The following is a 24,577-nucleotide window of genomic DNA, read 5'->3' as shown; positions in this document are numbered from 1 at the left end:
GGGACCAGAAAAAAAATCTCTGGGAGCCCTGCACCTATGGGGCACTGGTTTCCCATTCATCAGGGCAAACCTCTGACAGACGAAGCTATGACTTTAATGTCCTGGCAGTTTAGATGTGGGTTTCAAGGTCATTGCTTTTATTTGTTTGTTTGTTTTTATTTGATACAGGAAATGGAGGATTTGTTTTCTTGGTGATTTTTTTTAGTTTTAGAGAATGTTGGCTGTTTTGCTCAGGTTCTCACAATTGTACAGTCTGGGGATTGTACGGGGATCCGTGTGGGAGCTGCAGACCACAGCTCCCTTGTGTCTTGTCTGCTCCTGAGTAATTCCTGGATGCTGTGAAGTGAGACAAGCCATCTTTAACGACCTGATAGCTGGGGGAAAGTATGCATTCCTAGTGTTTTAAAACTTCCCTCAGCCACATTTAACAGATGCCAAGGCAAGATCCAGTGACCTTCCCCTTGAAGTTTCCTCACTCTCTTTCTAGAAGTTTCTGCCACAAACCCAGAGTCACTCAACAAAATGGTGAAGGGGTGATCAAGTAATGTTCTCCCACAGAGAACATATATCAGAGCTCCAAGTCACACTATAAGAAAGCAGAAGATAGGCCTGGGAGACAAGTGGTCTCTCCCTTGAAGCCACACCTGTTGTTCCGATGGAAATTCAATCCCGACGTCACCCTGGTTTGCTCTTCCCTGAGGCTTCCCTAGTGCTTATTGTTTTTGATAACAGAATATTTCATTATTTGTACATTCAGCAGATAGAAACTAAGCATTCACAGTAAACCAAGCTTGACATCAGACCAAAACGTAAAGTGAAAAGTAGAGAATTCGGAAATCCCCACCTTTGCATATTTCTCTTTCATAAAATCTACATGAGTGGATTCTCTCTTCCAGCCTATTGGGGTCACCTGTTAAAAAGTAGAGAAAGCGAGAGTTATAAGTTGGTAATAGAATAGTGGGAGGTCATTTGCCCAGGTTATGAATTTAGGAATCATCTTTACACTCTTCTCCCACTTCAAAAATGTAAACATCCTAACATCTCACCAGCTGCATGCCTACATGCCTCTACATATCCAATCACACAATAGTTCGAAGTGTGAAATGACCCTCACACTTTCCATCCCCTGGGTAACCACAAACAGGATCCCTAGGACTCCAAAAGTGAGAGACTTTGCTACTATTTCTACATTATGTTACTATCCAGTTGACCAACTACATTAAATTGACCTTAATGTAGAGGGACTATCTGGCTTGTCCTGGCCTAACTACATGAGCCATTTAAGAGCAGAGAGTTTTCGCAGATAGAGTAAAGCTATAATTTTAACATACTGACAATTGAAATGTAGTCATTAAGTGCAGTTGCTTTTAGTTTCAAAATTACCTGGATGGCAGTCCAAAATGGCCCTCCAAGATATCTTATCCCCTGAGTAGCAATGCCTCGGGAAAGCCAGAGATTTCAAAGATTGGACATGCCACTACTGTCTTGAAGCTATAGAGAAAAAGATATTTAATTTCCAGCTGTTGAAAGGTACCTAGCAAGAAAGGCCACTAGACACTGATAACAAGAAGATGAAATATTTGGAACAAGTTTTCTCCAGAGCATTTAAATGAGAATTCAATTCATCCTCCAGTCCTATTGGTTGTCTTTCTTTTCTCCCTAAAATACTTTATCACATTCTAATGTGCTCCATGTTATATTATTTACTTTGTTGCTATGTTTATTGTGAGCTTCTCAAGGACAGAGCTCAGTGTGAGCTTCATAAGTCGATGTATCAACAGTTCCTGGCACATAAATGTTTACAGATACTTATTCACATGGGCAAACCTTTTGAGACATTGGAGATAATCCTATCATCAAGTAAATTACGGCAGTAACACACATGGTTTCACATGTATTAATTTAAATAAGTAAAATACCACTGATATCCAACTCAGTAATCATTAATACTGTATTTTAGTGCTGGGCACAGTGGCGCACGCCTATGATCCCAGCACTTGGAGAGGCAGAGGCAGCTGGATCTCTGTGAGTTGGAGGTCAGCCTGGTCTGCAAAGTGAGTCCAGGACAGCCAAGGCTACACAGAGAAACCCTGTCTCGAGAAACAAAAATAAACAAACAAACAAGCTGTATTTCAGAAATGAAAAGTGTTTCCTGGAGCTGAGGCAAGGCTCGGTGGTTACTGCAAGCACTGTGCTTCCAGTCCTGACCCCAAGAGCAACACTGAGTGGCTCGATAACCTCTTGTGACTCCAGCTCCAGGAGATCCAACACCCTTTTCTGGCTTCCACCCTTTTCTGTGCACTGTGAGTGCAGGGCGCTCACATGCACAAATCCACATGCAGACACATACATTTACATGTAATTAAAGCATAAAATAAAATCTGAAGAAAAGTATCTGTCAATATCCTCTAGGCTCACCTCAATATATGGCAATTCAAATTCTGGTTTTTTTTCTCTTAAACCATCCTAAGTTTTCAGCTTTAATCTTCTTGTGGCAAGGGTTTTCAAACCTGTAACTTGCATTTCCGTGTTTGGAAGGAAGCTGCTGTAGGTGTGTGAAGCCATGAATGGAAGAGTGTCTTACCTCTAGAGACACACAGACCCCTTACAGAAAAAAAACCCTTGGATTTCTGAGTATTATGGAGTGAAGTCTCTGTAGCATACTAAGACCCCTTTTTCATGATTTGGAAAGTATCAGCATATGACTGAATCTCATGTGTGTTCCAAAGCTTGATGCACATGTTATTACAGAGAATATAGATGAATACAATAAACTACAAAAGTGTACATACCCATTAAACTAGCTACTTTATTGCCGTAAATGTAATAACTAATGTGTTCGGGCAAATTATTGCATTTTTTTGTTTGGTGAAGGTTCAGTGAAGTGTGATATTAATTATCTCCACATAATTCTTATTTTAACATAACCATAAATATATCCCCTGGCTTTTTTAAATATGCAACACAAAATTTACCATTTTTGAGTGTAAGCATTACTTCCATTAAACACGCTCACAGAGCTGCTCAAACGCAGCCATCCATCCATGCCCAGAACTTTGCCAACGCCAAGTAAAACGTAAAGGCCCTTAATCACAGAATAGTTTAATACACTTTTGAAGATTTATTATCTTTACTTTACATGTGTGTTTGTCTGCATGTGTTTCTGTGCTCCCTGTGTACTGACGCCTGCAGAGGCCTGAAGAGTGTTTCAGATCTCCTGGAGATGGAGTCCCGGGGAGTTGTGAGCCACCGTGTGCCTGCTGGAGAACCAAGCCTGGATCCCGCCCAGGAACAGCCAGCACTTTTGACCACTGAGCCACTTTTCTAGCTCCTTTGTTCATATGTTTTTATTTAACTCGTGTCTGTGTGTGCCCGCACGCACACAAGCACATGCATACCTGCACATATGTACACACGTGTGCATGCCACAGCACACATGTGGAGGTCAGAGGACCGCTAAGGGGAGTCGCCCGTCTCCTTTCGCCTTGTGGGTCCTAGAGCCTGGGCTCAGGCTGTCAGTCTTAATGGGAAGTGCCTCTCTCACCAGCTCCCACTGATTTTTTAATTAAATTTCTGGTTTTTTATATTAATTACAGTCTATTCACTTTGCATCCCAGCTCTAGCCTTCTCCCTCATTCCCTCCCAATCCCACCCTCCTCTATGTTTGTCTTGTGGATTATCAAAGATTAATTAACATAAATTTCTTCCTGGACTACATTAGCATTCTTTCTTATTGCTGTCACCAAATATCTGACCAAGAAGAGAGAGAGAGAGAGGTTTCTTGTTTTGTATGTTTCTTTAGTCTCCTGACATTCTGGTGGGTCTGCTCTCCTCAGCTGATCCTCTCTGGAAATGTACTCAAAGATGCACCTAAAAGTATGTCTTGTTGATACCCTGGGTGTTTTTAATCCAGTCAAATTAACCACCATACAAACCTAAGATGTATTTCCAATGAAAACATTTAAAATATACTCTTTCAGCAGGTTTTTAACCTTACAATACCTCAATTAACTGTAGTCATTCTAATTGGCAATGTGTAATTAAAACTTATTCTACGACGTTTTTATGACTAGAGGTCAAACCCAGGCATTGTGATTAGGAGACGAACACTCTCTCTAACACTAGGCCGTCTCCTTTATCTCATGACTTTTGAAGATTTTTTTCTAACAAAAGATACATTTCTGAGTCTGTATACTATGTAACTATATCTATGACCTCACCAAGATACCTACAAATCCCTGTATTTCTGATTAACCACCTAGAGGCCTCTTCATTCCAGAGAATCCCATTACCCAGCAATGCTGTGTGCACTAGGGAGCTAGACCATAGCTAGTCTCTGAGAAGGTAAATGAAATTCTGCTTGTTTTGTTATTTACTCTAACCACACAGACAATCGTATATTTAAAGGATATCAGGTCTAGAGCAGGAAAACTAAGACTTCAAGATGCTATTTACCTGTGATTCCCGTGTCCCCCTTATTATATCTAGTATTCATCTTGGCCAGACCAAAAGCTGTAACAGGACAACAGAAGATAATACCTTGTAGGTGCTGGAGCTGTGGCTGCTCTTTCTTTCTGAATGTGGCCTCTAGCACCTCTGATTCTGACCATCTCGAGCCATAGTGGTGCATAGGATATAAACTAGAAAATTGTGTTCAACAAAAATTACAAGGACCTGTAGAATTTGTAGAATACCAAGCTAAATTAAAAAGTTTCCAGAGACTTTATATGGTACCTGATTTGCTATAGGTGCTCTGATCTACTTAATTCACCAAGCATTATTGAACATCTTCTTTAAACAAGATATTATAAAGATTATGAACATAAGCAAGGCATAGAGTCATCAAAGCACTTATTATTTGGTTCTCTGGTCCACAAACTTACTGTCCAGATATCTTTTGGATAATCTGATGAAATACCTTGTATCTTTCCCAAAATACATGTGACCACCCATACAACATTTGGCTCCTAAATCTGTCTCCTCCAAACTCCAAGCATGGACCAATCTGAAGAGATAAAGAACAAAATGGGTGCGTTAATGACTGGAATATTCCTAATCTATAAATAGTTGTGTAAAGGTTAATGGGGACTACAAAAGAAAGAACGCGTAAGTGTCTGAAGGGAGCTGAAAGTGCTTCCATTCTGGGGTACGGCATGTGTGTACTACCCTGAAGGATCATGAATCAAAGGCTACATCTTGTTTAAGGAATGGACTCAGTACAACCATGTATAAAAATAGCAAGGGCATATTCTGACACGGTTAGAAGCCTGATGTACCTGGAACATAGGATGCTTTGAAGAAACTGAATAGTAAGAGGTGAGACCAACATTCAGTAAGCCAGAGTTCAAACACTGGTTCTCATTGTCAGTTTCTTCCGTATTAGTCAATGGACAATGGAGAATGGCCTGGCCATAACTGAGCCTTACGCTCTTTCTTGGGATGAATAAAAAGGGGAAAAAAAATAGCTGTGAATGGGAGGCTTGCTTCCAAAAAGGCAGTAAAAGCTCAACCTGGAGCATTAACAATATACAGAGTGGTAAAGCCACATAAAAGAAATCTATACAGAATACTAAAAGGTGTATACAAAGCAACTGGCCACAGGGGAGATAATGTGTTAGGGCCTCTTGCTTCTAAAGTTATTAAACATATTCTGTACAAGTTAAACTGGCCAATGAGAAGCTAGATATTGTTCCTTTTCCATTCACATTCTCTTATTATTTTTACAATTCTTGGTGCCACACTTTGAAAATAATAGGCATAATAAGTACTTGATTGGATTGAATTTAGTTAAATTTAATTTATAATGTGATGGTTACTGAGCCAATAATTATTATCTCATTTTGAATAATGATGTCAGTCTCCAAACATAATTTAAGAAGCACTGAATATTTTTTTTCCTGATAGGCAGTGTGCGTTCTGGCAGGGCCTTTGAGGATTGGCAGAATGATCAGTTTGATTTTACATGAAAATATGTTGTAGACCTTTATCATGAAGCTTTATTACAACACCTTAACCAGGAAATTAAAATGAAGCTGAGATGTTATCTCTGTGAGATGTGATGTTTCTCTCCGAGGACTCTTAGGGAAAAAAAAATAAAATCCTGCCTTGGTGATAAAATTGTGCTCTAAGAACAGAGAAGGGGTGGAGATTGGAAAGCATTAAACAAAACTGGTAAGCTTCTTAGGGTTACATCTCGTAAGTGCTTACCTCAAGACCATTAAATCTGAACACTGTGCTCTTACTAATATTTTCTTTCCAAAATAAATGCTTGTTTGAAGGGAGTGGTACCTTGTGTCTACAATGTAATGGTACAAAATACCTTTGTGGACTCTGCCAAGGCATCCCATTTAACCGTTTCTTTCTCCCCACTAGGTTCTTGAACATTATTTTGGGAAGGGGCCTTAGTAAGGCATAGAAAAAAATTATTTGAGAAAAGCCTCAATAACTGAGTAATTTGTATATGGCTTTCCTGATTGCAATGCTTACAAGATTTTAAGGATATCTTTAAAATAAATCCCTCTGGATCAAATGAGCATCAATTTCCTGTTCCTTCATGTCTATCTCCATCTCTTAAGTCATGCCCCATCCCAGTAGTTCTTGAACTGTGTTATCACATCACCCCAAGTAATACTGGACCATTGAGGTGCCCTGGCCACACCAAGGCCTGTGGAAGGAGATGGCATGGTTTGGAATCTACCCACTTCTCTGTTGACACTACCAACTCATTGCCTACAGGTGTCAATATGTGTTATTCGGCGTGATAACCAGAAAAGGAAAATAGGTGTTAAAAGTGTATAGAAGGCAAATTCTTGATAAAAATGTACAAATAAATATACATAATACTTTAAATGGAGCCATCCGTTTATTGTGATGAAGAACATGAGATATTTCTTAGTTACAGACCTTAACTTTACTTCAAGTTCCAGATCAATTAATCACTAGTTGGGTCACATCAGGACAGATCTGAGCCACCAGCGCCCTTCCCCGTTTTTATGCTTTTCAGCACTGGGTGTTCTTCATCCTGGGGCAAGCCGCCTCCTCATCTCCAGCTGTGCTTTCCCACCGTGCTTTAGGACTCAATGGGAGCTTTGCCTTCCCCTCCAAAAGGTCCCAAGTTTCCCATCAGTGGTGGCATCCCTGTATTTAGAGCTCGTGTGGTAGTCTAATTTTTTTTCACTGTGGGACATGGACTTATCATAACTCAGAATTTCGTGTCAGCCTTCACTTGACTCTTACTGTGATTGTCCTCATGGGAACTAACAGCTCCGTGGTTATGATTTTCTGTCAGTCCCAGATAACATGAAACACGGTGCATTCCAGATCCTTGAAAATTACCCACTGGGTTTTACTTCTCTTCAACCTACCCTGGACTCTCATTCTTTTCTAACTCTGTACATATAAGCATCTGGCAGCCTTTCTCCATATGTTACAGCCACAGTGTGCAACAGATATCCGGTTAGTAATGATACATCGAAGTATCCTGTCTTCTCATGAGTGACTTAAACCTGTAAATCCCAAGAGAAATGTCTTTTTAATATGTGTTTGTTTGTTTGTTTGTTTGGGGATGTTTCACATGCTCCCACATACTTTCGGAAGTCAGGACAATCTCATGGAGTTGTTTCTCTCCTCCGACCATGTAGGTTCCAGAAGGGCATGGCAGCAAGTGCCTTTGCCTAGTGCTCCATCTCATTGACCCTGGATAAGTATGTGACCTGAAGTTGAACTTAACCAGTCAGCACTTTGACAAGCATCATATTCATAACACATTTTTACCTGCTCAAAGCAAAACCAAAACGAAGTCATAAAAGAAAGCTTACCATATGAGGCGAATGTCTTTGTAACTGGAGGAAAGAATTGAAAGAATTTGAGGGGGAAGGAGAGTGAGAGTAAATCCCAGTGCTCCTCTGTTTTCTCTCAAAAATGCGCCTAAAATGCGCATGGTGCTTATACAGTTCGCTATTTTCTTACGAAATTTGTCATTGCTCTTCCAGTACCTGCAAACTAAGAAAGGTGTATCTCTGTTTCACTTGAAAAATGAAGGTGCAGTCTGCTTTCTTTTTTCTTATAATTTTTATTTTTTTATATTAATCACAAGTTATTTACTTTGTATCCCAGCTGTAGCACCCTCCCTCATTCTCTCCTAATCCCTAATCCCACCCTTCCTCCCTCATCTCCTCCCTGCCCCTTTCCAAGTCCACTGATAGGGGAGGTTCTCCTCCCCTTCCATCTGACCCTAGCTTATCAGGTATCTTCAGGACTGGCTGCAATGTCCTCCTCTGTGGCCTGGCAAGGCTGCTCTTCCCTATGGGGGGCAGGGGTCAAAGAGCCAGCCATTGAGTTCATGTCAGAAATAGTCCCTGTTCCCCTTACTAGGGAACCCACTTGGATACTGAGCTACCATGGACTATATCTGAGCAGGGGTTCTAGGTTATATCCATACATGGTCCTTGGCTGGAGAAACCATCTCATAAAAGACCCATGTGCCCTGATATATTTGGTCCTTGTGGAACTCCTGTCCTCTCCAGGTCATACTTGCAAACCAAATCCAAGAACACATTAAAGATATCATCCACCATGACCAAGAAGGCTTCATCCCAAGCATGCAAGGGTGGTTCAATATACAGAAATCCATCAATGTAATCCACCAAATAAACAAACTGATGGAGAAAAACCACAAGATCATCTCCTTAGATGCCGAAAAAGCATTTGACAAAATCCAACACTCATTCATGTTTAAAATCTTGCAAAAATCAGGGATACAAGGCACATGCCTAAACATAGTAAAAGCAATATACAGCAAGCCTATAGCCAACATCAAACTCAATGGAGAGAAACTTAAAGCAATCCCACTGAAATCAGGGACAAGGCAAGGCTACCCACTTTCTCCATATCTCTTTAACATAGTACTTGAAGTCCTAGCTAGAACAATAAGACAGTTGAAGGAGATCAAGGGGCTACAAATCAGAAAGGAAGAGGTCAAAGTTACACTATTCGCAGTCTGTTTTCTAAACCTCCTTTTCCTGTAGAAGAAAATAGATCTCTGCATAGAGTATCAACTACCACCAACATCAAATTACGGTGCTGTTATATTAGTTAGGCTTTCTATTGCTGTGATGAAATACCATGAGCAAAAATAAGTTAGGAAGGAAATGGTTTGTTTTGCTTGTACTTCCACATCACTGTTCATCAACAAGGAAGTCGGGGCAGAAACCCAGAGCAGAAGCTGATGCAACGGCTACAGAGGAGTGCTGCTTACTGGCTTGCTCCTCCTGGCTTGCTCAGCCTGCTTTTTTATAGAACCCAGGACCACCACCACCCCAAGGTGCCCCCTCTTCAATAGACCACCACACACACATCAATCGCTGGTTGAAAAACATGCCCTCCAGGCTTGTCTAGCCCAGTCTTATAGAGACATTTTTCTCAGTGGAGATGTCCTTCTCTCAGATGACTTTATCTTGTGTAGAGCTGACAAAAACTAAGCAGCACAGTTGTATACAAAGCAATTGTATACACAGTATACAATTATATATTTTAAAACAAAAAAGAGAAAACACTTCATTATTACATCTTCAGTTTGTTTGCTTAATCTTTCTCCCTTCCTCTATCTTTTCCTCACTCCCTCCTCCATCCCACTCTCTCTCCTTTCTCTCTCTCCTTTCTTTTGCTCCTTTCTTACATTCTGGAAGACCAGAAATCTGCTTTTTTTCATATTATAGTTCTAAAACCCAGAACTTCTTTTCTGGACAGTGCTTAAATAAATACTTACTGAAAGGAGAAAGTCTTCAGTCTCTTATCTGATAGGTTAAGCTGATGAGGAGGGAGAAGGCTTCCTTAGTTCCTGACACACAACAGCATGACTAGAGGCCAAGTTCTTTGCCCACCTCTATGAGGCATGTAAAACTCCTTGAGGACATTTTCTTTTTTAATTTATTTATTTTTTATAAATTACATTTTATTCACTTTGTATCCCAGCTGTAGCCCCCTCCCTAATCACCTCCCAATCTCTCTATCCCTCCCTTATCTCCTTCCATGCCCTTCCCCTAGTCCACTGATAAGGGAGATCCTCCTTCCCTTCCATCTGACCCTAGCCTATCAGGTCTCATGAAGACTGGCTGCATTGTCTTCCTCTATGGCCTGGCAAGGCTGCTGTCCCATCAGAGGGAGGTGATCAAAGAGCCTGCCACTGAGTTCATGAATCCACTTGGACACTGAGCTGCCATGGGCTACATCTGTGCAGGGGTTCTAGGTTATCTCCACATATGGCCCTTGATTAGAATATCAGTCTCAGAAAAGACCCATGGCCCAGAATTTTTGGTTCTGTTGCTCTCTGCTCTCCTTGTGAAGCTCCTATCCCCTCCAAGTCATTCTATCTCCTCCTTCTTTCATAAGATTCCCTGCACTCTGCCCAAAGTTTGGCTATAAGTCTCAGCATCTGCTGGGTAGAGTCTTTCAAAGGTCCTCTGTGGTAGGCTCCTGTCTTGTTGCCTGTTTTCTCCCTCTTCTGATGTCTATTCCATTTGCCTTTCTGAGTGAGGATTGATCATCTTACCCAGGGTCCTCCTTCTTGTTTAGCATCTTTAGGTGTACAGATTTTAGTATGTCTATGTGTCCCATACAATGAAATTTTTCGTTTGAGAATAGTCATGGGGGAAAGACAATACCTCTGCGGGGTTTCTCTCTCTCTCTCTCTCTCTCTCTCTCTCTCTCTCTCTCTCTTTCTCTCTTTCTCTCTCTGAGTGTGTGTGTGTTATCTTTCTGTTCTAAGGATATGAGAATTTTGTGTTGTAGTTACTTTTCTGGATGCTGTGAAAGAGTATCTGACAGAAAGAAACTAAGGCAGAAAAGATTGATTTGGGCTCACGGTTTTGGGAGATTTCACCCTGTTATGGTGGCAAAAGCAGGGAGCAGTGCCTCTGGCCACAGAAGCCAATCATTCCTACTGACCCACTTCAGCCAGACAAGCCCTACCTCCTAAAGACTCCACAGCCTTCAAAGTCATGAGCACAGAGTATTCAAAACATGAGCCTGTGGTAATATTTCAGTTTCAAGCCAAAACATGTAAGAAATAGGATAAATTGCTTTTCTACAAACCCACATGTAAGTTTAGAATATGCAATGTGAGGATTGGAATGGAGCTCAATTATCAGAGTGCTTGATTAATGTGTACAAAGCCTAGGTCTGATCCTCAGTCCCGTATGAACTAGCTCGGTGGCACACACCTGTAATCCCAGCACTCAGAAGGTAGAGGCAGGAGGATCCAAAGAAATTTAACCTTATCCTCAGCTACATACATAGAAAATTTGACGATGACTTTGAATACATGAGACCCTGTTCCAAAACAAAACACAAACAAGCAAGCAAACAAGAATGTACAACATGAAAGAACACATTTTGTTGTTTCAAATCCAGCATGCAAACTAATCAAAACAGTTACCTCACCTCAGTTCTTCTACTCTGAACAGTATGGTTGTCATGTGGGCTCCCTAGTAAGGGGAACAGGGACTGTCTCTGATGTGAATTCAGTGGCTGGCTTTTTGATCATCTCCCACTGAGGGGACAGCAGCCTCGCCAGGCCACAGAGGAGGACAACACAGCCAGTCCTGATGAGACCTGATAAGCTAGGGTCAGAGGGAAAGGGAGGAGGCCATTAGGGGATTTGGAGAGGGGCATGGGAGGAAATGGGGGGGAAGGTGGGCTGGGGGGAGGGGGGAGGGGGAAGGGTGAGATGGGGGAATGAGAGTGGGGGCTGCAGCTGGGATACAAAATAAAAAAAAAAAAAAGAGTATGCTTGTCTTGGAAAACCCATGTGGGCAGAGTTGCACAGACGATTAGAAAACGAACATCTAGAGAGAGGAGAATTGCATGGATTTTGAGGGGAACAATGTATCCCTGTGTTATGGAACTTGATTGGATGACTTATCAATAGAACTCTCCCAGCCCATACCTGGATGTATCAAGTAGGGCCTCCGTACAACCTCAGAGGACAGTCACCACCACAGTGTGGCTTTAGATCAGAGGGTGTGTGGCTGTTTTAATACTGGTTACTATTTCTTTCTTCCTTCCTTCCTTTCTCTCTTTCTTCCTTTATAGTATATGTCATTAGTAGTTTCCCACAGATACTCAGATTTAAGTAAGACTAACTACGGACTTAGACTTTGTCACCCATTTAAAAGGTGTGTGATATCAGCAAACAGATTACAAACATTTCCATAGCAACAAATTCCACTATTTCCTTCATCCTCAACCTGCAGTTTCTACCTGTAGTTGCCTGGATGTACAGAGCAGAGTGAACCTGTGTCTATGTACATTGATTCATAAAGTCAAACTCTTGGATGTCAATAACTCATCGTTCATCCTCAGTGAGGTAACCCAGAAGCAGAGAGACACACATGGTATATACTCACTTATAAGTGGATATTAGACATATAATATAAGATAAACATACTAAAATCTGTACACCTAAAGAAGCTAAGCAAGGAGGAGGACCCTGGGCAAGATGATCAATTCTCATTCAGAAAGGCAAATGGGATACACATCGGAAGAGGAACAGGGCAGGAGCCTACCACAGAGGGCCTTTGAAAGACTCTACCTAGCAAGGTATCAAAGCAGATGCTGAGACTCATAGCCAAACTTTGGGCAGAGTGCAGGGAATCTTATGAAAGAAGAGGGAGATAGAAAGACCTGGAGGGGACAGGAGCTTCACAAGGAGAGCAGAGAGCAACAGAAACAAAAAATCTGGGCCCAGGGGTCTTTCTGAGACTGATACTCCAACCACGGACCATCATGGAGATAGCCTAGAACCTCTGCACAGCTGTAGCCCATGGCAGCTCAGTGTCCAAATGAGTTTCCTAGTAAGGAGAACAGGGACTGTCTCTGACATGAACTCAGTGGCTGGCACTTTGATCACTTCCCCCTGATGGGGGAGCAGCCATACCAGGCCACAGAGGAAGACAATGCAGCCAGTCTTCATGAGACCTGATAGGCTAGGGTCAGAGGAAAGGGGAGGAGGACCTACCCTATCAGTGGACTTAGAGAGGGTCATGGGAGGATAAGAGGGAGAGAGGGTGGGGTTGGGAGGTGATTAGGGAGGGGGCTACAGCTGGGATACAAAGTGAATAAATATAATTTATAAAAAATAAATAAAATAAAATAATCAAAAAGAAAAATAAATAGAATAAAATAGACAGTATCAAAAAATAACTCATCGCTGAAATCAGTACTAAGACTTTTACAATTATGTGAAATACAATTGCCTTAGGAATATGTTTTTGTTCATTCTTGGTATGTTGAATGCAGGGATTTCTGTTATTCACAATGCTGCCTTACCACATACAGTAATAAAAACACACGCAGTTGCATAGATGAGGAGGCTCAACTTCCTCTCCCTTTTGCCAAGTAACAGGTGCTCTCAAGAGCCCTTAATGGGTGATAGCTATTTCGTAGCATGTTCACAGTGCCATCTAGTGGTCATTTGTCATGATTGCAGCTCGTAAATTATTTTCTAGAATTGAGGTCACAACAGTAAGTAACCCACAGGTATGACCTTTAGGCCTGAAACAGCCTTCCAGCTGATTTACCACTGAATCCCAACTTAACATTTCTCAGTGCTCCTACTTAAACTGGGAAAGGACTGATGATACTTCTCTCTCGGTAGTTAATATGGGACTGGAGAGTTGGCTCAGCAGTTAACAGTACTGGCTATTGTTCCAGAGGACCAGGTTCAATTCCCAGCACCCACATGACTACTCACAAGCGAGTATACTTCCAGTCCTAGAGGATTCTACACCCTCTTCTGGCTTCTGTGGGTACCAGGCACATGTGGTACACAGATACACATGCAGGCTAAACATCCATAAACACTGAAAATAAGCAATGATAACCAGAGAACTGCAGAAGCTTGTGATACAGTAACAACTAAGAAGAAATGCGTGTTCATGGTGTAAGGAGCATGTTCACTCTAAAATGGTCTGGATTAGGCTGGGCATAGCGTCATGAGCCTTCAATCCCAACACTCCTCTCGGTGGCTTGGTATTTGAGTTTGGGGCCAGCCTGGTCCTCACGGTGAGTTCCAGGCCAGCAACACAGCAATAGGCTTTAGCTATTTCAGCTTCTTGTCTTTCGATATCCATTTCTTTCTTCCCTTAGACTCAGAAGTGCTACTTTTCAAGCTGGGCCTGTGTCTTAAAACCTGTGTCTTCATCCTCGGCACAAAAACCAAATCCTGCTCATTCCAAACTTGTCCTTCTGGCTCCACCACAACTCTCTCATAATTCCATTCTCTGCCTACCGCTTTGAGTCTTGCCATAGGCCATGAGTTTTTAAACTGTTTTTGTCATTGAGTGACACTGTGTCCTCAGCAGACTGAGGTAGGAACTACTTTTATTTGTTTGTTTGTTTTTACTGTACAACTTTGAGTCATACAGTACCTTAGTAGTAATTACAAACCCAGTTTTACTTATGGAATTTGTGATTATCTATCCTCATAATTGGCTAGACCCACTGCTTTGCTTTTCAGTGAATCAAGGGCCTGGAGGTAAGGTAACTCACATACTAAGGTCATTTACTTTAACTGATGTTAAGATGACATCTAGATGTTTTATCTGCCCAGAACATTAAGTCACTATTTCCTGTGACATGCCAAATTCAGACAGACAAAAGCCTTTGCAAGCCGTGTCTGGATTTAAAATTAATGGGAAATTATGAAAGAACTCTACTCAGCAGGCAAGTGACAGGTCATATTGCAGTTTGAAAATGAAGTAAGCCCAATCTAATGTCTACTCTCTTTTCCATCTTGAAATTACAGCCTGAGGACCAGACTATAATGACAGGAACCACAAATATTACATTCAAAAATAAAAACTCCCTCTCCCTGGGGGGGGGGGAGCTTTCATTGAGAAATGCTGCTTCCTTGGGAGTGCTTTGCAATGTTAGTTTGACTTGGATAAGAACAGGACTGGAAAGATGAGTTGCTGCTCACATGGCGTGAATTTCTTTTCGAAATCCCACATGGCAGCTCACAACCGTCTGAACATCCAGTTACAGGGGATCCAACACCCTTTTCTGACCTTCATGGGCATTGCATGCACATGGCGCACACATGTATGTAGGGAAAACACCCATGTGCATGAAATACAAGCAAAAAAAAGTCTTTTGAAAAGAATTAGAATTATCCTTTTTTAATTATAAATTTATAAAATAATTACAAAAATATTGCATAAATATAAAATTATAAAAAAAGACTGGCTATGAGCCTCCACCCCCTACACACACACAAACACACTTAAACACTGGCCTACAGTCAGTCCAACCTTTTCATTTATAAGTATTTAACAAGACAACAGAAACACATAATTATACATGTACATAATACATAATATACATAATCTTGTATACAATTACTCATAAAGCTTTATTTGTTTCAGCCACGACCTGGATCAACTCAAATGCACTGAGATGATGAGTCAGGAACCAAACTGTGAAATTTCCACAGAGGGTAATATTACTCAGCAATGAAAGGATGTTGGAAGGACCTGCTGTTTGAGGTTGCCGTCCTCCCGGTCAGGATAAGCATTCTGAGCTCAGCAGCAGAGTTAAGGTGCAGAACTCTTCCCCGGGAGGGAAGGCCTCCTGCTCTCTGCCTGACTTCATCTGGAGAGTGTCTCTAAAACATAGAAGCCCCTAACCACATTTGATATATGGCCTTTGACACAGCTCCCTGCTAGCTCCCTACACCTATAGGATAATTAGGTACTGTGCTCCCATTCAAATGATAGGTGCTGTTTAATGCAGATCAAGCCTCCTTGAAGAGCCTTGTTTTAATCAATTACATACACCTATCCTTGGAGCCTCCCACCCACTCCCCGGGGGATATATAACTTTGTTCTCCAGAATTGAAGCTAAACTCCCTCCCTGAAGCGGATGCTGGATCTCCTGGATGTTTGATCTCCTTCCCTGCTCATGCTCACCCTCACCGGCCTTTCCAGCCTTGCTCCTCATCTCCTGCCCATCCTGATTTTTGTGGGCCAGTGAGAGACAGCCCCCAGGCAGGAGGAGAACCGCAAAAGGAGTGAATTATCAACGCATGCCCAATATAGATGACTCTTAAAACATGCTGGGTAGAACCATCCGGTGAACAAATAGAATTCCGATTATTTAGCGTTCAGGAAACTTGTAAAAGAAAGCAAGAAAATCAATCACCTAATTGCATAGAATGCATTACAGGGGCACCCAAAAACAGTTTTGGTGGTGACAGCTACTGGGATGTCAGAGTGATACTGCCCCCTCATTTATTACAACCTGTGTGTGTGTGTCTGTGTGTCTGTGTGTGTGTCTGTCCATCTGTGTGTGAATGGAAATGAATTCACTTTACATACTCAAAAAGGATTCTGATCTCCTTGAGGCATTTATATCTTTTTTTTTTTTTTTTTAGCAGTTACTGTGTTGAGTGGGGAAAGTTTTGAAAGCCCAGTGGACTTGAATTTGACCACCAGTTTTGCCACTGACTGACTAGTCTTACACTGACTGTTAACTTTCCTGTCCCTCAGTTTTGCTGCGTCTAACACAGAACTAATGACCCGCAGGTTGAGGGTTGGGTGTGGCACGGGGAGTGATGGTTTAACATTAATTGCCAGCTTAACAGGCCTAGCCTCATGTAGGAGATACACCTAGACAGGTAGATGAAGGAGTTACTAGTTCAGTTAACCGAGATGGGAAGGCCGCCCTACAGATTGCGGTCCTAAACTGCACAGCATGGAGAAACTGAAGAGAACAGCAGCGCTGGTCTCTCCCCTTCCCAACTGTGGAGGCACCGTGGCCAGCCACCATCACGGCCTGCACCCTTAAACCATTTCTTCCCGGAAAGTAGCCGATGCACTCGGCATCCAGTAAGTCATTTGTTGCTGAGTGAGCGGTCTTCAAGTCCAGGGGATGGATCTCTACTCTTGTGCGACCCACGGCCGCTGAGCGTGGGGGCAAGAGTGCGGACAAGCCAAGGTAGTGCCCAGGAGCCCGCTGCCCTCCCCTGCGCACTGGGCTGACGTGTTCCCTCTGCTCCCATTGCAGTGCACCTGGTGGACATTTGGAACGTCATCGAAGCGCTGCGGGAGAACGCTTTGAACAACCTGGATCCGAACACAGAGCTCAACGTGGCCCGCCTGGAGGCTGTGCTCTCCACCATTTTTTACCAGCTCAACAAACGGATGCCAACCACTCACCAGATCCACGTGGAGCAGTCCATCAGCCTCCTGCTGAACTTCCTGCTCGCCGCCTTTGACCCGTGAGCCCCCTGTGACTGTCAATTACTCTCTCTGTGCTTGGGTTCTGTTTTTTTCTTTGTACTTTTTTTTTTTTTTTTACTTTTCCCAAATAATTTTCTAGATTCATTATATTTTTTTCTTCATCCGACACTATGTTCATAAATAAAGCTGTAAAGGCTGCAGAGTCGACTAGAAAGTAAACAGAAGAGGGAGGACTAGTGCATCTTATGAGAAAATGTTTATTTAACCCCGTCATTCTACCTGTTATGGTTTGTATGGATGCTCCAAAATGCAGTGTGATGGCTTGCGTGCTGGGTAATTTGATAAAGCCTGGGAAGGGAAGATGTGTCAAACTTGATTCTTTGCAATCTAACCTGAGACTGTGGTTTCTGGAGTGTCACAAAGACGCCTTAGCTGACAGGAAAGAAATTGAAGAGTTTCTTGGCTAGCGGAGAAAAGTAACAATGACCGGCCTAAATGGACCGGTCAGTTGTGTGCTACAGTGAAACAGGGTGCCCCTGTCATGAACCGCAGCTGAAATATAGCCTCATTATCTCATAATTCCCTCCTCAGAGAATCAGAGAACCTCGGAGCTGGCTGACATCTTACGGAGTGCTTGGACAAATCTCATTTCACAGATGAAGGGCCTGGGCACAAAGAGGCTGTCGCTTACCCAGTTCTTTCTGGCATGTTAGTGGAGGAGTGAGGACTTGGGTATTCTGCTAAGGCTTTTTGCGGGGTCCATGACAGCCACATGACAGATGAAAACTCCAGGAATTACATGATCTGCCTGGGTTTTCAAAGGGCTTTTACCCTCCGCTTCCCGTGTGGGCATGACATCCCACCTCTGATTCTACTGTGTCTTGAATATTAAAAGGGGAAAGTGCAGAGCTGACCTTTACACAGTCGTAGCTTAACACTGAAGGCTTCACCTCGTCCCCCTGTTCGGCTGCTTTGAAACGTGTACCGTGGCACTGTAGGTGCAGCAGCCGCCACAAGAGCAGCGTCCTACTAACCAAAGCCAGCAGCTGTCACTTTGCAACCCAGAGTGGCCATGGATTGTCCCTGCTCAGTTTGACCGGCATGTACTATTGTCTCCGTGATGACGATGTTGTGAGAAATTTGCAAGCTGAAGACAGACGCTTTTAAAATCAGCTGCCCAAAGAGGTTTTTCGGGGCATATTTCAGAGTCAGATGACCTGCTTTGGCCGGACCACTGTAGAAGCTGGGAAAGACAGTGAGAGAGGGCTGTGGTTTCACATGGCAGGTGATAGAACTGGGTCACGGAATTTCTGCAACAGAACTCCCATCCTGGCCCTTTAACAGGAACACAGCAGTGTTCATACTTGCCACTAAAGGCTGAGTGGGACACGTTCGTTTTAAGTGCATCCTATCACTGAGCCAAATACCTGACATGAGTGACTTACAGCAGAGAGGTGGGCAATTGTGGCTCATGGTTTCATGGGCTTTGGCCCATGTTCACTTAGCACGATTGCCTTGGAGCCTGAGGATAAAGCTAAGTACATCAGCAGAGGTCTGTTTGCGCATGATGTCTGGGAAGCAGGGAGAGGGCACTGGAGTTCCATCAACCCCTCTAGGGGCTCACCCCTAGTTGCAGAGCTTGCACTCAGCACTGCTTTCTAAGGAATTCATCCTCCTAAAAGTACCACAGTCTGGCAACCAAGCCTTTAGTACTTGAACTTGGGGGAGGGATTTAAGTTTTAGATCACACCAAATGTAATTGACGGAAAACATTAAAATAAATACGGTACTCGAGAGATCTCTTAGCGGTGAAGAGAACCTGCTGCTTTTGCAGAAGACCCAGGTACAGTTCCCAACACCCCCGTGGTGGCCTACAACCATCTACAACTCCAGTTCCAAGGGATCCAACACCCTCCACGGGCACCAGGTATGCAAGTGGTGCGCACACATAAAGGCAGGCAAAACACTCACAGACATGAAAATAACTTTAAAAAAATCAATACCATTTCTTCCTAAGTTCTAAATTATTTCTGGGAGTGACTAGAGAGTCAAAGCATAGTTAAAGCACAGTTTGCACCCACCCCATAAATAGAGAGGGAGAGCTAGATTAGTGATAATGAAGGGACTGTCTTATGAAATAAGTGCACGGCATTCGACCACAGGGTTAGAAGTCCCCATTTATATTTGAAAAACATCAGTTATATCACTTTCCAAAGTGAAGCCTTAAGTGTCCCATCAATAAATATCAGCTGATAATATTGCAGAATCATTTCAAGGCAGTTGCATTCTAAGTTGACTACCCTCCTATGGTAAGAAGTAATTCACAGAACCGTAAAGTCTATCACCAGCTCTTCCTGCAGATTAGAAGCCCCTAGACATTTGACTAATCTCCACTCAGGGATATTTATAGGTATATGAAACTGGAACTATTCTGGAAGTATTGTGCTTTCTCACCCCCAGCATGAAATATCTAATGCAGGGAGTTTCGCTACTATGAGCTTTTTAAATATGAGATGCAAAGCATCAGGAAGTCCTGTTCACTACAATTGTAACTTAAGCGAGTACAAAAAGAGAAACTAAAGAATAAAATAAGTGTTCGTTTCTATTTCTTATAATAGTAAACTTATGCTTACCCAAATGAGCTCCAGTGTGGAGGCATGATGTCACTTCCTGCCGCCCACTGCAGAGCCCGTGTTTAAAGCAGTGTGTTCTATTTTGACAGCTAAGAATAAGACTGATCCCAGGGAAGCAAAGATGTGCTGTTGGTGTACACTCGCTGACATCTCTCAGGGGTTGTCTCCCCCTTTAAATGGACACATTTTTAAACTGGAAAGCCCAATATGAAAAGGCAGAGATGCCTTAACACCCTGCACTCTAAAGAGGTCATTTTTTTTTTAATTTTTCAATGTGCTTCTCTTATTTTCTTCCTATTTCTCTGAAAAATACTAACAGCAACTTAATCACAATGTTCTTAGCTTTCAATCCAGTACTATCTTTTCCTTTAAGATGCTTTCCCATGTTCTATGATGACAGTGGCCTCGTTCTTGTTTTGTCACCAGTATCATTCCCATACATATCTGGTCACTCCAAAGTCCTCGTATGGCAGTGGCCAATATTACAGGGAACAATGTTTCCAGTTTTCAAAAAAAACAAAATGTATTTTTAATACAGACTCTCCAGTCATAACACATGGATTGCTTTTCTCACCTCCATGACAAAATCCCTGATAGAAGCAACCTAAGGGAAGGAGGGGTTTGTTTTGACTCCTAATGTCAGGAGAGCCATCCATCATGATGGGTGCTGTTGCACTGTCAGCAACTTCAGGAGTCTGCAGCAAGGGTAGGGAGATGTGCCAATCAGGAAGCAAGACTGACCATAATCTTCAAGGCCTGCCTTCCCTTCCTCCAGCTAGGCACCGCCTTCTGTCTGTTACCTCCCGAAACAGCATCACCAGCTGGTAATCAAGTATCCAAACACATGAACCTGTTGGAAGCATTTCACAACCAAGCATAACTGGCGGCAACCATGCAGTAGTTGTAATAAATAGGTGAGAAGCATCCAGTATTCTCTGTGGACCATCAATGGGTACCAGTTTGGCACTGTTATCAGAATGGTCCAGAAGATGAGGTGATGCTTCTAAGACACACATAGACCAGTCAATTTTGGGTGATAGAGCATCATAGTAGACAATGTGAATGGGGGCAAAAAAGATCATTTTCTTTCAGGAGTTGATTTAAACTAATCTGTGTTTGCATTTGTTTCATATTTTAAAGATGAGAATTAATGTGCTTTTTCCCTGCCTTAGTCAGTGCGTTTTATAATAGTGTAATGCTCACACATGTAACCGCTTCAGTATACTGGCAGAGTGTATAGGAGGGAACTATCTGAGCTCTTGTAGATTACAGCATTAGAGTCTGTTTTGTGACCCCAGTGAAGAACTACCCATCACATGGTGGTCTTACATAGAGAACACTGAACCCTGGAGGACATGCCCCTGTGTCACACGTCACGCCTTGCAATCCACTGACCATCCATGTACAACACTGAGCCCTTTAGGAAAAAAGACTGGGACACCCTCAATTGCTGGGACATAAATTATCCTAAAATTCTGCCAAAACTCTCCTGCCTTTTAAAAAAAAAAAAAGAATAAGGTTCTGATCTCTAATGCAAGGTACATAGCCATTCTCTGTATGCCAACAAAATATATTGTTCATTTTTAAGACTGCAAGAACATGTAACAGACCCAGATGTTCCTTGTTTCTTCTGCTAGCTCTGTAGCCATAACTGGGAGGAGTTGAGAAGAGTGTTGTTATTTGTTTATTTTCTCAGCACGCCTTAAGTTCACGATAACCACAGAGTGTTCTCCTCTGCTGACTGCCACCTTTTTTAAAAAAAAAATCACGAAAAAATATTTTGCTTGAATTAAAATAAAGTCATTTCCTAAAGAATATTTATAGTAGTAAATAAATTGAATGTCCTTAATATCTCTCATCTTTTGTCAGGCGTACTCTTTGAATGGGCAGGAGATAGAATTCCAAGGGAGTGAAAGGGTCACAATCATTGGCCTCACTCCAGATGGAGAACTCCTGGCAAACCCGCCTTGCCCAAGACCAGAGGAAGTATTTCTCTGGTGTTCCACTAACTTTGAAGGAAACCCTGGGAGATGGCAGGGCCAACCAGAGGACTTGTATTTGTTAATATGCTAATACATTCAATAGCCTGAAAAAACAAAAATAGATGTCATCACATCCAAATTTAAGGCATTAGGGGGCTCAAAGTCAATCACTTAACTTTTAGTCAAACATTTCTGACACTATAAGTCAGAAGGTTTCTTTTTTTATTTATTCTTTCACTAGTTTAGCTAGCATGCTAGGACCTTCCTATAAGATGTGTGCTGTTATACGCTAGAGACAGATAAATAAGGAGAGGACATGAGATGAGGTGCCATTTATAAAAGGCGTGCACAAAAGAAGCTCTTCCTGTTTCCAAACTCCTCAATGAGGGATAATGTTTTCAGCTTGTTCAAGAAGGTGTTCGTCAGAGCTCACTTATGAGCTTTTGGCACGGGTTTCTGTAACTTCAAACAGGAAACTCCCTTGGCAAGGTGGAGAAAGTGAACACTGTGCTGAGGTCAGCCTGGCTGGGCAGGTCTGTCAGGATCTACTGTTTTCCTTCTTCTCAACATCAGATTTTTCTTGCTGGGACCCTTCCCTAAAAGTAACGTCCTACCTAAAGCCAGTCATTGGTCTCTAGGTAGAGCCATGAAAACCCAGCCCAGAAGAAAACACATGCTTGCTTTTCATTATAATGAAGTCAGCTTGATGTAAGTCATGGTTTTTAAAATAGATCCCACAGTTACCCATTCATATTTTAGACAAAGGGTATGTATGCAATCTCCTCTTCCCATTGTCTAAGGAAATTGGCATGCTTCCAGAGAGTGGCACCAAAATACCAAGGAAAACAAAACACTTAAGAAAGCCTGCGTTTAAGAAGAGATTTCAGGGGAGAGGGGACTGGAAAAGGGGGAGGAGCACCCTTGGGATGTAAAGTAAATAAACTGAAATATACATAGAGAGAGAGAAAAAGAAAGAAAAGGGAAGCAATTTTAGATTGCACCATTGATAATTTTTCTCAGGTTTATCTGACTCTCAGAAATATTTTGGTGGGTCGTAAGTACTAAGAGAACAATTTGATAGGCTATTTTAACACCAAGCCATAACAGAAAAGAACAGTTTGCAAAAGGCAAAAGTCTGGGATCATTTACATAAAGCCACAATATTTGTTTGGTGCCCAAAGACAATATGAAGCAATGTGAACAAGTGTACACCAGGAACTGCCTTCTGGAGTGAAAAGGAAACCATTACAACGAGTACAATTTTCCCACCCTCTTTTAGAAATAATATTTTTAAGAAGGAATGACACACCAATTGTAATTTTTAGAGGGATTTTCTGTGAGGAACCAGCTTCACTCAGAGCTTGAATTTGCAGTGAAAAGCTGGTGGTGTGGTTATATTTCTCATTACTGTCCCTGCAGTCAGGTCCCAACGTGTCTGCCAGGAGACACGCAGTGCTCTCCTGATTATTCCTCTTGTCGTTCTTAAGAGTAGCAACCCTCACCGCCATGAATATCAAACGTGATAGTTTTATGATCCTAGGACTGTGAGAATGAACAATATATTCCAGATGGCATATAGCCTCAGAGAAACACTACACTCCAAATACTCCTTGTGTGTTTTGTGAATGACATATTAATGAATTAATGATTTGGCAGCATCTCTGTTACTTTTGGGAGAAATGAAACAGCCCAAATAGAATTCCTACTTTTATAAATGTCAGGGCCATGTGTACATGTTCATCTGTGTGTGTGTGTGTGTGTGTGTGTGTGTGTGTGTGTGTATGTGTATGAGAGAGAATATGTGTGTGAGAGAAGATATGTGTGTATGTGAGTTTGTGAGTGTGTGCATTTGTGTGAGTGTGAGTGTGTGTGAGTGTGTCTGGAGGTCAGAGGTTGATACTAATAGCCTTCCTGATTTACTCTCCAACTTATTTGGGGGGGGAGGGATTTCTTTGTATTAGCTTTCTTAAAATTCCTTTCATACAATGCATTTTGACTGTCTTATTTCTTTCTCTGCCAACCCCTTCCAGATCTTCTCTACTTCTAAATCCCTCCTGCCACCCTCTATGCCCAATTTCATCTTTCTTCCTCTCAAAAAAAAACAAACAAACTTCAAACCAAACAAAAAAGCAAAAATACCAAAACAAAACAAAAAGCACACAAAAGCCATGGAATGTGTTTGCTGCTGACTCCTCCTGATGATGAGCTTTGCCTTGGAGTGAGCTTGATATACTCAGTGACACTCCAAGGGAAGGAAAGCCCTGTCCCTCTCCCAGAAGGTAGCAATTGCAAGTAGCTTCCTTGTGGGTAAAACTATGTGTCCATTTCCCTTCTCTGTGCGGGGGGTTTTGTCTGATTTGAACTTGTGCGGGTCTTGTATATGCTGTGCTGTTAGTTCATACATGCATAGGTCTCCTTGTGTCTGAATGACACTGTTCCTTTGGAGTCATCCACTACCTCTGGCTCTTACGACCTCTCTGCCTCCACTTCCTCATAGATCCCTGAGGTTTCGGGGGAGGGTTTGGTGAAGACATCCCAAGGAGGGCTGAGTGCTCCAAGCTCTCTCACTCTACCCACGTTATGCAATTGTGGGTCTCTGTGCTAATCGCCATCTACCACAAGAGGGTTGAGCAGCACACTGATGTATGGGCATAGCATTATTTCATCAGGAGTCATTTCATTGCTGGGTTCCTCTGATAGGATAATAGTGGGAGGTTTTCCCCTA

At 42.3% G+C, this 24,577-nt stretch overlaps 1 protein-coding gene across 15 annotated transcripts in view; it reads left to right on the top strand.

The window, feature by feature from the left end:
- Positions 1-24,577, top strand: part of Dtna (dystrobrevin alpha) — a 358,988-nt gene that overhangs the window by 253,681 nt on the left and 80,730 nt on the right. For all 15 annotated transcript variants that reach the window (XM_060377612.1, XM_060377620.1, XM_060377611.1 and 12 more), the window contains one exon: positions 17,062-17,275. In XM_060377612.1, coding sequence (XP_060233595.1) covers positions 17,062-17,275 — 214 coding nt within the window. The remainder of the gene's footprint in view (positions 1-17,061; positions 17,276-24,577) is intronic.

Source organism: Meriones unguiculatus, chromosome 2, assembly GCF_030254825.1.
Source record: "Meriones unguiculatus strain TT.TT164.6M chromosome 2, Bangor_MerUng_6.1, whole genome shotgun sequence".
Classification (NCBI taxonomy): Eukaryota; Metazoa; Chordata; class Mammalia; order Rodentia; family Muridae; genus Meriones; species Meriones unguiculatus.
This window is presented reverse-complemented; position numbering and strand designations above follow the sequence as displayed.